The sequence below is a fragment of the Ctenopharyngodon idella genome, chromosome 21 (assembly GCF_019924925.1).
Source record: "Ctenopharyngodon idella isolate HZGC_01 chromosome 21, HZGC01, whole genome shotgun sequence".
Lineage (NCBI taxonomy): Eukaryota > Metazoa > Chordata > Actinopteri > Cypriniformes > Xenocyprididae > Ctenopharyngodon > Ctenopharyngodon idella.
In genome coordinates, this window is record NC_067240.1 from 25,570,174 (window position 1) to 25,586,505 (window position 16,332).

The window sequence follows — 16,332 nt, forward strand, 5'->3', positions numbered from 1 at the left end:
TTCGCCCAGGAACACACAGGTAAAATGATGTAAAAATTAGAACTGCCTTCTGTCTATTCCATCTTGACTTCTTTGCTCCCAATTTGCTATTATTCTCATGCACTTAATCGTTCACTAAACTGAACAGCCAATCAGAGTTCTCTCTCTCACCGACGGTCTGACGCCAAGTCTACTTGCTGAATCAGCAACCCCAACCCCCCCTTGGTGTGTCCCGGGCTTAACATGTTGGTCAGATGTCCTCTTGTGTGTTCCTTGGCCATTGAAAGCTGCTATGGAGTCCAGACCTTCTGCCGTCTGGCTGCAAGAGACTACTGTGGCCATAGCACAGGAGCTGCTGCTACTAAGCAAAGGATGTTGCATTGGGTGAGAAATGCTATTTGTAAAGCTTATGAGGCGTGTGGGTTGTCTTTGCCTCTGGTCATTCATACACACTTTACTACGGTGTCACTTTTTCCCAGGCTTTGTTTAAAGGAGCGTCCTTGGAGGATATTTATGTAGTGGCAGGCTGGGCTTCTCTGAACACATTGACAGATTTTATAATCTTGATATTGTCTTGGCCCCAGGTTCCCAGGTTTCTTTTTTTTCTTTTCTTTTCGTTTCTTTTCTTTTTTTTTTTTTCATAGTCATTCTTGTTTGTCAGTGTTTTATGTTTGTACAGTCACACACTGATAAACCAGCAGTTACATAGTCGTGTGGTGCTGTGGTGTACTGTTACCATAGTATCAGCTCCTGACTCAGCGTTGAGTGAACCTATGAAAGCATACATGTGGGTTATATTTTGCAATTATTCTGCAAAGAATGCATTGAACTAATCAAAAATGACAGTTATGTATATATATATAATTTTTTTTTTTTTTTTTTTTGTATTCATCAAAGAATCTGAAACCACAGTTTCCACAAAAAGGTTAAGCAGCACAATATTTTTCAACATTGATAATAAGAAGAAATGTTTGAGCATTAAATCAGCATATTAGTATAATAGTATAATGGCTGCTGAAAATTACAGGCATTAATTAGATTTAAAATACACTGCCCGGCCAAAAAAAAAGTCACTGTTTGGATTTGAATAGGCAAATGCTTAAGAGTTTATGACTGGATCATTATTGCAGTGATTATTATGTTTCTAGCATGTTATATGTTTAGCAACAGTTCTTCTAACCCTAACAAACATGTAGGAACCATGACCATACTCCAGGATGACAATTCATTAGGCTCAAATTGTGAAAGGATGGTTAGGAGGGAGCATGAAGAATCATTTTCACACGTGAATTGGCACCTCTGAGTCCAGATCTTAATTTCATTGAAAGTCTTTGGGATGTGCTGGAGTAGACTTTACAGAGTGCTCACCTCTTGCATTGTCAATGCAAGATCTTGACTAAAAATTTAATCACCTCTTGATGGAAATAACCTCACAACATTTATTTCCATTTCAACCTTTTTTTTTTTTTTTTTTTTTTGGCCAGGCAGTGTATATTAAAATAGAAAACAGTTTTTTGAAATTGTAATAATAATTCCAACAGTTTTTACTGTATTTTTGATCAAATAAATGCAGCTGTGGCAAGCATAAGAGAATTCTTTTCAAAAACATAAAATCTTACAGAGACCAGACTTTAAAACGGTGGTATAATCATATCTTTACTGTTGTGTCATGATTTGTTTATTAGGATGCAAAGGAGCAGATGTCTCCTCTAGCTGCAACTCTGGAGAAGCTCCAGCTAGAGAAACAGGACCTTGCCAAGCGCAGGATGCAAAAACAGGCAGAAGGGCAAGAAAAGGTGTTGGTTTACTTGTTTTCGAATTTATGTTTTAGGTTTTATGTGACTCATAATTTATGTTTTCTGTAAAATTATTATCCACAATGTATTGCATGATTGTGGAGGTTGTGGATTTTTACTTTAATGCAAGACAAAGTCATTGCTTATCAGAGTTGACTAAAACTTTGTACTTTCTTTTAGATAAATGCAATCAAGGAAAAAGTAAAAAACTTGACCCAACTTGAAAAAGAGATCACCAAGTACATTGAAGAGGACAAAGACACCTACAAAGAGGTATGAAAATATTTTGTGCAATCTCTTAGCTCTCATTTCCTAATATATGCAAGTTTTGTCCCCATTTATTTTCATTGACTTTTTCTTATTTAGCAAAAAGAAACTGAGCTACAAGAGGTGGAAAAACAACTACACGAGGCTGAAAAACACAGAGAGAAGACCAATAAAGACATGGGCAACATCCGACAAGATATTGACACTCAGAAGGTCAAGCAAAGCTTCATGTGTTTTTGCTTTGTTGTTGCATAGGCTTACTATTCACAAAACACATTAAAATGCAGACACGCAAACACCAATAAATAAATAAATAAATGAATAATCTAGCAAGAGATGCAAATATCAGCAGATTATGACAAATTTCTAATAATTTTCATACCTGCGTAGAGCTGATGTTGTGCAAGCAGAGACTTATTGACCAAAAATGTACAGAAAAAAAGACATTTAATGGTGTGAAAGAGGCTAATGAATGAAATGTCAGCATGAACCTCCAGCTTTGTTCAAACATTGTTGAATTTGTTAACCAATATCTAATTAATTAAGTGGCTGATGGCATATACAGGTGCATCTCAATAAATTAGAATATCATGAAAAAGTTTTTGTTTTTTTTCTCTGTAATTTAATTCAAAAAGTAAAACTTAAATATATTCTAGATTTATTAGACATAAAGTAAAATATTCCAGATTTTTTTGTTTTCATTTTGATGATTACAGCTTGCTGCTCATCAAAATCAAAAAATCAGTATCTCAAATTATTAGAATATTTAATTTCAAGTTCTATTAAATTACTATTCTCAGGGTATAAATACTGGGTTTAGGTCAGTAATCCCAACAGCAGTCATGGGGAAGTCTGCTGACCCTCTACAATGAGGGTAAGCCACAGAGGGTCATTGCTGAAAGAGCTGGCTGTTCGCAGAGTGCTGTGCCAAAGCATATTCATGGAAAGCTGACTGGAGGGAAAAAGTGTGGTAGGAAAAGGTGTACAAGTGAAAGGAATGACTGCAGGCTTACGAAGATTGTCAGGCGAAGCCGATTTAAGAACTTAGGAGAGCTTCAAAAGGAGTGGACTGAAGCTGGAGTCAGTGCATCAAGAGCCACCACACACAGACGTCTTCAGGAAATGGGCTACAACTGTCACGTTCCACCTACCAAGCCACTTCTGAACCAAAGACAATGTCAGAAGCGTCTTACCTGGGCTAAGGAGAAAAAGAACTGGACTGTTGCTCAGTGGTCCAAAGTCGTCTTTTCAGATGAAAGTAAATTTTGCATTTCATTTGGAAATCAAGGTCCCAGAGTCTGAAGGAAGAGTGGAGAGGCACAGAAACCATGTTGCTTGAAGTCCAGTGTGAAGTTTCCACAGTCAGTGATGATTTGAGCTGCCATGTCATCTGCTGGTGTTGGTCCACTGTGTTTTCTGAAGTCCACAGTCAACACAGCCATCTACCAGGACATTTTAGAGCACTTCATACTTCCTTCTGCTGACAAGCTTTATGGAGATGCTGATTTCATTTTCCAGCAGGATTTGGCTCCTGCCCACACTGCCAAAGGTAGTTCAATGACCATGGTGTTACTGTGCTTGACTGGCCATCAAACTCACCAGACCTGAACTCCATAGAGAATCTATGGGGTATTGTCAAGAGGAAGATGAGAGACACCAGACCCAACAATGCAGATGAGCTGAAGGCCGCTATCAAAGCAACCTGGGCTTCCATTACACCTGAGCAGTGCCACAGATTGCCTCCATGCCACGCCGAATTGATGCAGTAATTAATGCAAAAGGAGGCCCTACCAGGTATTGAGTGCATAGAAATGAACATACTTTTCAGAAGCCTGACATTTCTGTTTAAAATATCCTTTTTTTTTAGTGGTCTTATGAAGTATTCTAATTTATTGAGATAGTGAATTGGTGGGTTTTTGTTAAATGTGAGCCAAAATCATCACAATTATAAGAACCAAAGACTTAAAGTACTTCAGTCTGTGTGCACTGAATTTATTTAATACACGAGTTCCACAATTTGAGTTGAATTACTGAAATAAATGAACTTTTCCACGACATTCTAATTTATTGAGATGCACCTGTATAAAGGAAGCCAAAAGTCTTAGGGGGCTTTTACACTGGCAGTTTAGTTCGAAACGGGGCGCGGTTCGCATGAAAAATCGCTAATGTGAATCGAAAATGTGAAAGCTGTCATGTGAACCCGGGTGCGCGTCGGGGTACCGAACCCGAGAGGTGAAGGACCTGAAGGAGGTGGTCTGAGTTCGGTTGCACTCAAACTGTGCTGCGGTTTGCGTGAATATGAAAGCAACACGTACGCGGGTGCACACTTGTTCAGGAAGTAAAGTAAGCTGCACATATGTTTTCACCAATTGTAATGTATTTACTTAAATAAAACACATACAAGAGATAATAGTTTTGATGATTTATCTTGGATTCGAGCAGGAGTGAGCCTGCAGTGTATTCACGCTTTGCGAGTTCAATCAGAGTGGCAAATGAATGGCAATCAGCTGTCTCCTCAAAATAGGCTGCTTGCAAACAGCGAAAAACATGCGGCGCACGTACAGTAAACACAAGTGTCGTTTACTCTGCTGCACATAACAGCACCACATTAATAAAAAACACAATTAATTGACCCGCGTTCTGTTTTCTGTCATGGGCCTTGCACGTCTGTGATGACGTAAGATGAATGCAAACGCACCAGGGTCGATAGAATCAATTTGAGTGTGAAACCAGACCAAAGCTGCGGGGGGCACTGGAAACAATTGCGCCCGGGTTCGGACCGCGGCAAACGAGCCCAGTGTGAAAGCCCCCATAGACAATTTAAATCCAGGATTTAATCCTGTAAATAAAAGTTTCATGATTTGGAAAAGTTAAAACAGAAATGTTTAATGTAAAATTTAGAAATATTTAATAATCTGCATTATTTTAAGGTCACTCATCAAATTAGCGCTCATCAAATCTGAAATTTCTGTCATTGTTATTCTAAGTCATCTATATTTAGTCATCCTATTGTCATATAAGTCATCTTATTTTTCTTAATCAGCCTTTTGGATTCAGTTGTCGGGTGGTAGTTTAAAATTGCAAAATTTTTAGCTGATTAACCAGCTGAGCCCACTTGTTCAGCAATCCACATCTGAACGCATATGTTGTTGTAATGTGCTTACATTTCTGTTTTTCCTAAAATGAAACATATGTTTTTTCTGTTTTCCCTTTTGTTTGTGGATATATGATTGTGGGATTTTTTAACAGGTTCAAGAGCGCTGGCTACAGGATAACTTGACCTTACGGAAGCGTGTGGAAGAGCTGAAAGAGGTGTCTAGAAAACATGAAGCCTTGCTTAAGGAGATGGGCAACATGCAAGTCATGCAGCTGCGGAAGTATGAGATCACACAAACATGAACTACCAAGTACCAGTTAGGAAGTCCTGACAATGTTTAACACACTCTCAGAATCTCAGTAGACTTTATATGCTGAGTATGTACCTTGGTTTCCGTAACTCTAAATTAATTAATCTCACTAACTCTTAAATTACTTTAATGCCTACTAGTTTGTATAATTTTTTACAAAGTGAGAAAGTTCAAATTAGTGTGTATCTTAAAGAATGTTTCTTCTGTTGTAAAGTGAGCGGCGAGAAGTCGAGCGAAAGTTGGAGGACCTGAAAAAGAACCGCAGTGTGGCTCTCGGTCGACAGAAAGGCTACGAGGACGAGATCCTCCGTTTTCGTAAAGAGCTCAGTGAGGATCAGTATTGCCGGGCCGAGGATCTCTACAGAGACAAAATGATTGTCATGAGAACAACAGAGTTGGCCAATAAGGACCTGGACATCTACTATAAAGCTCTAGACCAGTAAGTAGGTTATCAGGAGTTTTCTGAAGGGTAGTTTCATGTAGCGGTTTGTAAGTGTGTAGGTTTGGTTTTGATGTGGTTCGGCAGACAGTAAGAAGCAACACTCAGCAACAGGCCATATACGTGATTACCTAGACTGAAGGAAGTCTGACTCAACCTTTTAGCACTAATGATGCAGTTGAATCCACAGGGACTCCCCAAAAAGATGCTAAAATGCTTACCATGATTGTAACCTTGGCAATGGTTAGGTATTGATAGTATAAGTAAAATTATATTGTAATATATACAAAACTCGGTCCAAAACAATATATTACTCAATATACATATTTTTGTATAAAAGTGATTTGGAAAGTACTGAGAAATTGTTCAGCAGATGAGATTATGCAAAGTGATTTACATATGAGAAACATAGAAAGCAATTTTTCATACAAGAGCAAACAATAATCACAGTACTGCAATACCCAGCTACAAAGAACATAGGTAAAAATGCAGAAAGTAATAAAATTTGTAGCAAATGCATTCGATTGGTATTGTAGTTTAAAAGGTTCATGACATGATAAATAAATTTTTTTTGTAATCTTTTGACACATAAAAGGTCTTTGTACCATTAAAAGATCCTGGAAGTTCCATAGCATTATAAACAAAGCATTTAACCAAGCTCCAAAAGCAGTTTGTTTGGATATTGCAGGATCTGTGATGTCACATGGGCAAGTACAGTGGAATATGACATTTTTCCACACAATTGTGAGACTAGTACTAACACTAAATTCAGTTCCTTTGTGAAATATACTGAATCAGATAAAATTTTAATGTTGATGAACACCCTGGCTAAGTGTGTCGAGGCACGAGCACTGACCAGATCGAGATCTTTGTACAATATACATTCATTTGCCTCGTCCAAATTTTAGCTAGTTTTCATTGGTCTCTGCCTGCATAAATACACAATTTCATCAACATTAATAAAGGAATAAGCATTAATATTAAAAATGGTGGTCGAAATGATGTTGCTGGTTTCCGTTGAGGAATATGCAGAGGAAGTCACAAATCATCATCATCACTGGTTTAGATTAGTATCGTCCTGTGTCTTCAAAGAATTTACATCAGAAGACCTGTGGGTGTCTAAATCGTTCTGCCGTCATCTACATATCTACAGTGCAGAGGCGTTATCCTGACTTTTTCAGGCATTAATCTTCAATTTGTAAATTGTGTCAATAACTTTTCTTTACTTAATAATAGATCACAATTGTCAGTATAGTTATTTCACTCCAAATATTGAATAATAAGTCCTGGAAACAAAGTAGCTTTAGTGGTCTATTAGTTACTTATCACTGCTCAATTGGGAATAAATTCATAAATCAGCAGCATTTATTGCATAATATCTATTTTGGACTGTATTCATTTTGCACTAGAAATAGTTTTTAGGCCAAATTTCGCAACTCTCTTAAAACCACAACGTATTCTTTCAAGGTTTCAGGGTTTGTCACTGCTTCTAGCAAACACCGGATGTGTCCTGTGTCCTTTTTAGGGAAATTTCAGTAAATATTGCATAAAATAATAGATTTTATCCCATTTTGGTTAACTGTCGACTACTTTTAATGTTTTATGAGCACAACCAAAGAAGATAAGTTCAGTGGAGTTGACACATTTCTGAGGCGCTGTAGATGCAGCCACATGATGCAGTTAACAGAAGGATTAGTTTGTTTTTGTGTCCTGGTCTAAAATTAGCCTTGTCGCTGGTCAATTTACATATTCTTAATTTTGGGCAAATATTTGTGCAAAATAAATATTAATTTATTTATGTCTCATTTGCTATTATTTGAATTATACACTGCCATTATTTCAGCCATAAGCATGATGGGCACAAGGAAGTGACAGTTTTTATGAGTGGGTGGCGTGACCAAAATCGCATATCACAAACTTTATGACAACTTGGTGGTTTTTTTCTGGAAAATACACCTAATATACGCCTAATATATAATATATCAGTGCTCAGTGTAAATGAGTACACCCCCTTTGAAAAGTAACATTTTAAATCTCAATGAGCACAAAAACAATTTCCAAAATGTTGACAAGACTAAGTTTAATATAACATCTGTTTAACTTATAACATGAAAGTAAGGTTAATAATATAACTTAGATTACACATTTTTAGTTTTACTCAAATTAGGGTGATGCAAAAATGAGTACACCCCACAACAAAAACTACTACATCTAGTACTTTGTATGGCCTCCATGATTTTTAATGACAGCACCAAGTCTTCTAGGCATGGAATGAACAAATTGGCGACATTTTGCAACATCTATCTTTTTCCATTCTTCAAGAATGACCTCTTTTAGAGACTGGATGCTGGATGGAGAGTGATGCTCAACTTGTCTCTTCAGAATTCCCCACAGGTGTTCGATTGGGTTCAGATCAGGAGCCAATGAATCACTTTCACCCTGTTCTTCTTCAGAAATCCAACAGTGGCCTTAGATGTGTGTTTAGGATCATTGTCATGTTGGAAAAGTGCACGACGACCAAGGGCACGGAGTGATGGTAGCATCTTCTCTTTCAGTGTAGAGCAGTACATCTGTGAATTCATGATGCCATCAATGAAATGCAGCTCCCCGACACCAGCAGCACTCATGCAGCCCCACATAAGGACGCTGTCACCACCATGTTTCACTGTAGGCATCATGCATTTTTCTTTGTATTCCTCACCTTCGCGATGCCATACAGTTTTGAAACCATCAGTTCCAAAAACATTTATCTTGGTCTCATCACTCCAGAGTATAGAGTCCCAGTAGTCTTCATCTTTGTCAGCATGGGCCCTGGCAAACTCTAGGCGGGCTTTTTTGTGCCTGGGCTTTAGGAGAGGCTTCTTCGTGGACGGCACCCATGCTTGCCATTCCTCTGCAGTGTACTCCATATTGTGTCACGGGAAATAGTCACCCCAGTTTGGCTTTCTACTTCTTTAGATAACTGCAGTGAACTTGCATGCCGATTTTCTTCAACCCTTCTCATCAGAAGACGCTCCTGTCGAGATGTTAACTTCCGTGGACAACCTGGACGTCTCTGTGAGATGGTTGCAGTTCCATCTTTTTTACATTTTTGTACCACTTTTGTTACAGTATTCTGACTGATAAGTAAAGCTTTGCTGATCTTCTTGTAGCCTTCACCTTTCTGGTGTAAAGAAATTATTTTCTTTCTGAGGTCTTGTGACATTTCTCTTCCATGTTGTGCCATTGCTGACAGCATGAAATGGGACGGGGTTTTAACACCCTTTTGTAGTCAACTGTCTGCTGGACACTTGTGTAATGAATAATGAGACTCACCTGTGGTTGAATTCTTGTTAAATTAGACATTTGTAGTCTGAAATTTAGCTTTGCTCCAAAGACTTTCAGTGGGGTGTACTCATTTTTGCATCACCCTAATTTGGGTAAAACTGAAAATTTTGTTTTCTAAGTTATATTATTAACCTTACTTTCATGTTATAAGTTAAACAGATGTTATATTAAACTTAGTCTTGTCAACATTTTGGAAATTGTTTTCGTGTTCATTGAGATATTGTTTAAAATGTTACTTTTCAAAGGGGGTGTACTCATTTACGCTGAGCACTGTAAGTGTCTATATATATATATATATATATATATATATTGCGTAAATGTGAATTATGGCTGGATGAGCAAGTTTATATGAGATAGCAGATGTCACTGCACATCAGTTGAATTATATATTAATGCATCGAGTTGCAATGTTCATCTGATATCATAATCAACTTACACAGTGCTTACATGAGATGTTGCTGATTTTTTTTATGCTCAGCTTGTCAGTGAAGCACGACTCTGTGATCAGATTAAAACACTTTAGTCAACAAATATTTTCCAAAATCTTGCAGATATATGCTGCTCCATCTGGAAGTACTGCGAATTTGAGTCGCTTACAACGTGCATTTAAAAAAGCAACACGTCTTTCCAAACATGAGAAGCATTTATGAACCTCTTGTCCAACAAAAGACCACTTTTAATCATATTTTTTACTCCAAACTCACTTCATAACGACAGTTGAGCATCTTTCTGTGAGATGATGTGGCTTCCTAAACAGAATAAGGCACACAACATATTATTTCATATTCTATACAGTGATAAAGGCATTGTCAATTAGCATTGAAGTATAAATATACTTTATTATCATGAAAATACCTAAGACCATATATTGTTGTAGTTGTGTGTTTATTAGTCATGTTTAATCAAAGCGTTTCAGTCTTCTGTTTATTCAGCTACAGCAATAGTATGATGCCCATAGGGATTTTCTGGAATGACGTGTTATGGTACTTCGGCAGGTCATATTTGGAGTTTCTGTGTGAGAGCGCCCTCTGGCTTTCAGATGGACAGAACCGTGTTTCACTGACAAGCTGCTCATAAAAAAAATCACAGCCTTTGCCAAATAGCGTGTGGTTTAATTTCAATTAATCATGCAGCCCTAGTCCAAGCGACAAGCCATGGAAGACAAAAAAAAAAAAAAATAAATAAATAAATAAAATGTAGTAGTAGAATTGAGCATTTTTTTAGGAATAACAAGTTATTTGAGTCACTAATGAATAACCTTTAAGTAACGTTAGTTACAATACTAAGCCTATGAAAACAGGCTTTATTTATTATTTTATCATACGGTAAAATATAAAAACATAAAACTCTCCATTAGAAGAGTTCAATTCTAATGGAGACCAACTGTTGATGAAATAAACAAATCGTGTGATGTCACATGACGTATAGGGTAAATTGCACATTGCTATACCAAAAATAAGAAAAATTTCTATTTATTTATTTTCCAAAAATAATTTTATCAGTGTAAATACTATCAAAAATGTATTTAAGTGTATGTTCTACATCATATGAAGAGTTCAGATGCGAAAACTGTCAAAAATAAGATAATGATATTAAGCGAATGCTCTCTTCACATAATATACGTTCATTTCAAATACTGAAAATTCTAGAAGCACCAGTGGTCAATGGAAAACCCATATTGGTCGACAACTGGTACGAAAAACCAAACTTAACTGCTATAAGTCTCTATAACTGCTAATTACTGTCACTTAAATAGATTGATTGGATACTTGCCAAGGCTGAAAATTGTGTTTTATGCATGTGACGTCACTTATATTCTTAATAGCTGATCAAATGGACATCACACATAGACAGCTGTCCATAGTAATCTGCTTTCTAGGCCGTTGTTTGGGTGCAGACTAGTAAAGCAATTTATCTAATGAAATAATGAGCCACACATTAAACCAGTTGACCCGTTCTTCTCACCATGATAACATCATTGCTGACGGTGCAGAAGAGTAGAGGAAGTGTGGCAATCTGATAGGACACACCATGTTGAGATGCAAGATTTCACCTAATATAAATTCTAATAAAAGTGTGGGGAAAACAACCCAATTGACCAAATTACCGTATTTTCTCACATTTTGTTAAATTATTCGTACTCTTACAAACAGTTCTAACACATCAGAACGGTGTGTCTTAATTTAGTTTAATTGCCAGTGTATTTTTCATATTATTTGTCAAATGTATATGTATATGCACAATATATATACACACACTCCTGGGCAAAAAAAAAAAAAAGGCTAAACACTAAGCTTTTAATTGTCTTAAGCAACTTATTGGTCAGCAAATTTGTCACATTTAAGCAAATGCACTACTTAAAAATGTATTGCTGTCTCAGAAAAAACATCAAAGACAGAATGAAGTTTTCGGCAGAATATGGGAAGTTTGTCTCAGAGTGGTCATGTGGAGTGATGAATCTCAATGAAACACAAGTTGCATGGTGATGCTCCAGAGCGGTGTTTTCAAAAATCTGTTGAGAAATATAATAATAAATGCATCTCTGCCACAGTAAAGCAGGAAAAGTATCATTGTGTGGGGAGCCTTTTTAGCTGCTGGTATTGGTGAGCTACTTCGCTGTGAAAAGTCATTTAATGCCTTAGAGTACAGGAGAATATTGCAGAATGGCTTGCTTCCATAAAATGAAAAGTTGTTATCTAAAGAGGAATGGTCAGATTTAATGCTCCTTCCCAAATTGCAGAGACATCCAAGAAGTGGCTTGAGGAAAAGTCCATCAGACTCATGGACATGTTTTATTAAATGACAGAATAGTGAACTTAAGCATCACATTAAAATAATTTACAGTTTGAAAAAGTAATCTCAAATTCAGATGCTGAAGATTAATGTTTTTAAAGATTTACTTTAAATGAGAATTAGATAATAGCAAAAGTAATCTTAATGCAGAAAATATATGAACATAAGCATGCACTAGGGATGTCACAGTGAGGATATTTTCACAACGGTATATAAACCTGCGACAACACCAGGTGGGGGTGGTGGAAGTGGGTGAAATTGCTTTGAATGCACGCTCACTCATGCGATCACACGTACTCTGTGTATAGGCCTATAATTTGCGTGCATCAGGGAGCCGCTTTCTATATGCAGGGTATTGAAATCGCTTTTCACTTGCGATCGTGTACTATGTGTATACACATTTTGCAAGATATTTGTCAGTGACACTCAGGATCTGTCGCGCTCAAAATCCACCGCCATCGTCTTGTCAGTCATCGCCCCTTACTTTCATCACATAATCAGTGAAATGATCTGACTCCTGCTGCACTGTGCAACGACTCTGCCACTCATGCTGTATGGAGCAGAGCAGACTCTTTCAGTTTATAATTGTAGCATCTGTTGTCCAACTGAATTAAATGGATTTTATTTCTTCCGTGCCGCAGTGGGCAAGTAATGTAATCTGTGTATGGCCGAACACTGTAACACAGACTACCACAACAAGCCTAGCATGCACAATTGAATAATTAATATCGACCGATACCAATTAAAAAAAAAAAAAAAACTTTTATATTAGTGAGTAAGTGATTCGTTATGGTACAGATATATTGTGCATCCCCAGTATTTATGAATATTCATACAGCTTTTTTTATTATTGCAGAACAATAATGAAGTTTCACAGCATGAAGATGGAGGAGATTAATAAAATCATCAGAGATTTATGGCGGAGCACATACAGGGGACAAGGTCTGGCTTTGAACACAAATGTTTGTCTGTTATTATGGCTTTGTTTGCATGAATCTTTTTAAAGGGTTAGTTCACCCAAAAATGAAAATTCTGTCATTAATTACTCACCCTCATGTTGTTCCAAATCTGCAAGACTTTCTTTCATCTTCGGAATGCAAATAAAGACCTTTTTAATGAAATCTGAGAGTTTTCTGTCCCTCCATAGACAGCTACGTGACTATCACTTTAACGCTTCAAAAAGTTAATGAAGAGATCGTAAAACTAATCCATATGAATTGAGCGGTTTAGTCCAGATTTTCTAAAAAGACTCGATCGCTTCATATGATGAGCAGATTTTAGACTTTTATTCACACATAAACATTCATCACTGCACACATTAGTTATGGTAAACGGAAGCTTAAGCATGTTTGCTTGACGTGTGCGAGACACAATGAGATTCATCCTTGCACATTTGAGCTTCCGGAAGAGGTTTGTTCTCACGTGTGAAGCAGGTTTTGTCTGTTTATGTTTTCGCTGATCAATGTTTATATGTGAATAAAAGCCCAAATTAAATCGTTTCATCATATAAACCGATCGTGTCTCTTCAGAAATTTTGGACTAAATCACTCAATTCATATGGATTAGTTTTACAATCTCTTTATGAACTTTTTGAAGCGTCAAAGTGGTAGTCGCATAGCTGTCTATGGAGGGACAGAAAGCTCTCAGATTTCATCAGAAAGATCTTCATTTGTGTTCAGAAAGATAAACAAAAGTCTTACGGGTTTGGAACGACATGAGGGCGAGTAATTAATGACAGAATTTTTGGGTGAACTAACCCTTCTAGTCAGGGTTCCTCAAATCCAGCCCTGGAGGGCCACAGTCCTGCAGAGTTTAGTTCAGACCCTGATCAAACTCACCTATCTGCAATTTTGTAGTAACACTGAAGAACTTGATTAGCTTGTTTAGGTGTGTTTGATTTGGGTTGGAACTAAACTCTGCAGGGCTGTGGCCCTCTAGGACCGGATTTGAGGAACCCTGCTTAAAGTCCTGCTTGACAATCTGTCAAATCTTTAACTGTTTGAGACTTACTATATATAGTGACCTTTTACCATAATGTCTAGAGTATGTCTCCTGATCTCCCACAGACATTGAGTACGTAGAGATTCGCTCTGATGTGGATGAGAACGCCTCTGCCGGCTTGAAAAGAAGGACTTATAACTATAGAGTGGTAATGGTTAAAGGAGACACGGCTTTGGACATGCGGGGACGTTGCAGTGCTGGACAAAAGGTCAAAAAGCAGCTACATGCATCTTGTGTTTCTCTATCTCTCCAATGAAACGTTTTTTCAGTCTCTCTTAGAATCACCCAAGGTACCCAATCAAATGTGATTTACATAAAATATTTTTAAGCAACTAAAAACGTTATCAAGTGCACATTATGATGAAGTTGTCGGTAGATTTGGGAGTTGAGAAGAGGGTGCTGACAGTCAAGCAGACCCGATTATCGACTGGTGCTGATAATTTCATTGGTCTGTCAGTCACTAGATCGGAATGTATGTTAAATAAAAGGAGTTTTATTAAATCAATAAATGTTTTTAGATCTGTGGCTTTACAGCATGTTTGTCTTTAGGTTCTCGCCTCCCTCATAATACGGTTGGCTCTGGCTGAGACGTTCTGTCTGAACTGTGGGATTTTGGCGCTGGATGAGCCCACCACCAATTTAGACAGAGAGAATATAGAGTCCTTGGCACACGCACTGGTGGAGTAAGTCTTTATTTAAAAAAAAAAAAAAAACATTAATACAGCAAGTCTTTAAACAGGAAACACAATTTATTTACAGCAAGAGCAACATGACAAAACAAGAACTTTTATTTTCTATTTGCCACTTTTACCAACTAAAAGATATGCCTTTGGTTTCTTTGCAGGATAATCAAGAGTCGTTCTCGTCAACGCAACTTCCAGCTGCTTGTTATCACCCACGACGAGGATTTTGTCGAGCTCCTGGGACGATCCAACTATGTGGAGCATTTCTACAGGATCAGGAAGAACCAGGACCAGTGCTCAGAGATCACGAAGTGCAGTATCAACACACTCAACTCCTACCTGCACTGATGCGTCAGATCAGATGAGAGAAGAAAGACTGTTAGTCAGAGGTGACACAGAATCAAAGTTCAGTTTATTGGACAGTTAAGTTTGATCTAAACATAAGGACTATCAGCCTCCCTGTAACTACCTGAACCAAATCGGAAATTAAGCACCTAGCAAGCAGTTTGCAGCACACCTTGTTTGTAAAACATGAGCAGAACAAACATCTGTTTAAATTGTCCTCAAAACTATACATTAATTGTTGAGCTAAATTAAATACAACAGTTTACATAAGAATGAAAGTTTACAAATTTGTTGTTTGTTTCATGAACGAGGCACAATGTGATTCAACCTGACTAATATTAGCTTGTGCATTTAGTTGCCTTTTTCTGAAATATAAAAAAAAAAAAAAAAAAGAAAATCTTTTCTGATTCTAATTTCTGAATCATTATCTAATTATTTGTGACCTCATGTCAGGATCTGTAATTGTGGCATCAAAAATATTTGGACTAGGGCTATCGATTTGATTTAAAAAAAAATCATAAGTATAAGTAATTAAGGCTTCTGTAATAAATCACGGGTAATTACACCTAACATTAAAATTTGTAATCATCAATATATTTTCACATTAAATCAAATTAACAGAATGTTAATTTATTAACAATTACAGTTTATTTATTAACAATTACAGAATGTTGCAATATTAGAACAACTTTTAATTTAAGTGAACTTAAAACAATATTCACATAAATATACATTATTATAAATGTAACATTATACATTATTATAAGCTGTGCCAAATATATAGTATTTTTGGTGTTTCTGTCTCTGTCAGCTCTCTCTGAATTATTGCTGTCAGTACTTTTTCCTCCACTTTAAAGTTTATTTTGCGCATATATTTTCATGATGAATAAAGAATTAAAATTACTAGTTAAACATTTGGTATCAATATTTGGTAACACTTTACGATAAGGTTCCATTTGTTCTCATTAGTTAACTACATTAGTTAACACACAAACTAACAATGAAAAATACTTTAAAAATAAAGTTGTATCTGTTCAATTTATTAAAAAATGTATCAAGATATCAAACCAAATTGTCTTTATTTTAAAGAAAAAAGCACAGACAACAAAATCTAGGTTTTAAATTATAAAACAATGCATATATTGTGAAAAAAAAATTAATTCACTTGTATTTATTTATTTATTTCATCAATGTATGGGTGCACATATGTTACATGTCTATAGTTAAAGTGATGAAATACTCCTGTGGTTATTCTGCTAGGACATGAGGAGAAATGACTTCATTGACTAAAAAGT

General features: G+C 36.6%; 1 protein-coding gene and 1 long non-coding RNA gene across 2 annotated transcripts in view; one reads left to right on the forward strand and one right to left on the reverse strand.

The window, feature by feature from the left end:
- The window catches only part of LOC127504091 (DNA repair protein RAD50-like), a 42,515-nt gene extending 26,406 nt beyond the window's left edge, over positions 1-16,109 (forward strand). The window contains exons 18-26 of the mRNA XM_051878504.1: positions 1,665-1,775; positions 1,956-2,048; positions 2,142-2,255; positions 5,292-5,419; positions 5,664-5,888; positions 12,865-12,950; positions 14,075-14,217; positions 14,559-14,692; positions 14,854-16,109. Coding sequence (XP_051734464.1) covers positions 1,665-1,775; positions 1,956-2,048; positions 2,142-2,255; positions 5,292-5,419; positions 5,664-5,888; positions 12,865-12,950; positions 14,075-14,217; positions 14,559-14,692; positions 14,854-15,040 — 1,221 coding nt within the window. The 3' untranslated portion in view covers positions 15,041-16,109. The remainder of the gene's footprint in view (positions 1-1,664; positions 1,776-1,955; positions 2,049-2,141; positions 2,256-5,291; positions 5,420-5,663; positions 5,889-12,864; positions 12,951-14,074; positions 14,218-14,558; positions 14,693-14,853) is intronic.
- The window catches only part of LOC127504128 (uncharacterized), a 366,868-nt gene that overhangs the window by 152,616 nt on the left and 197,920 nt on the right, over positions 1-16,332 (reverse strand). The window lies entirely within an intron of this gene.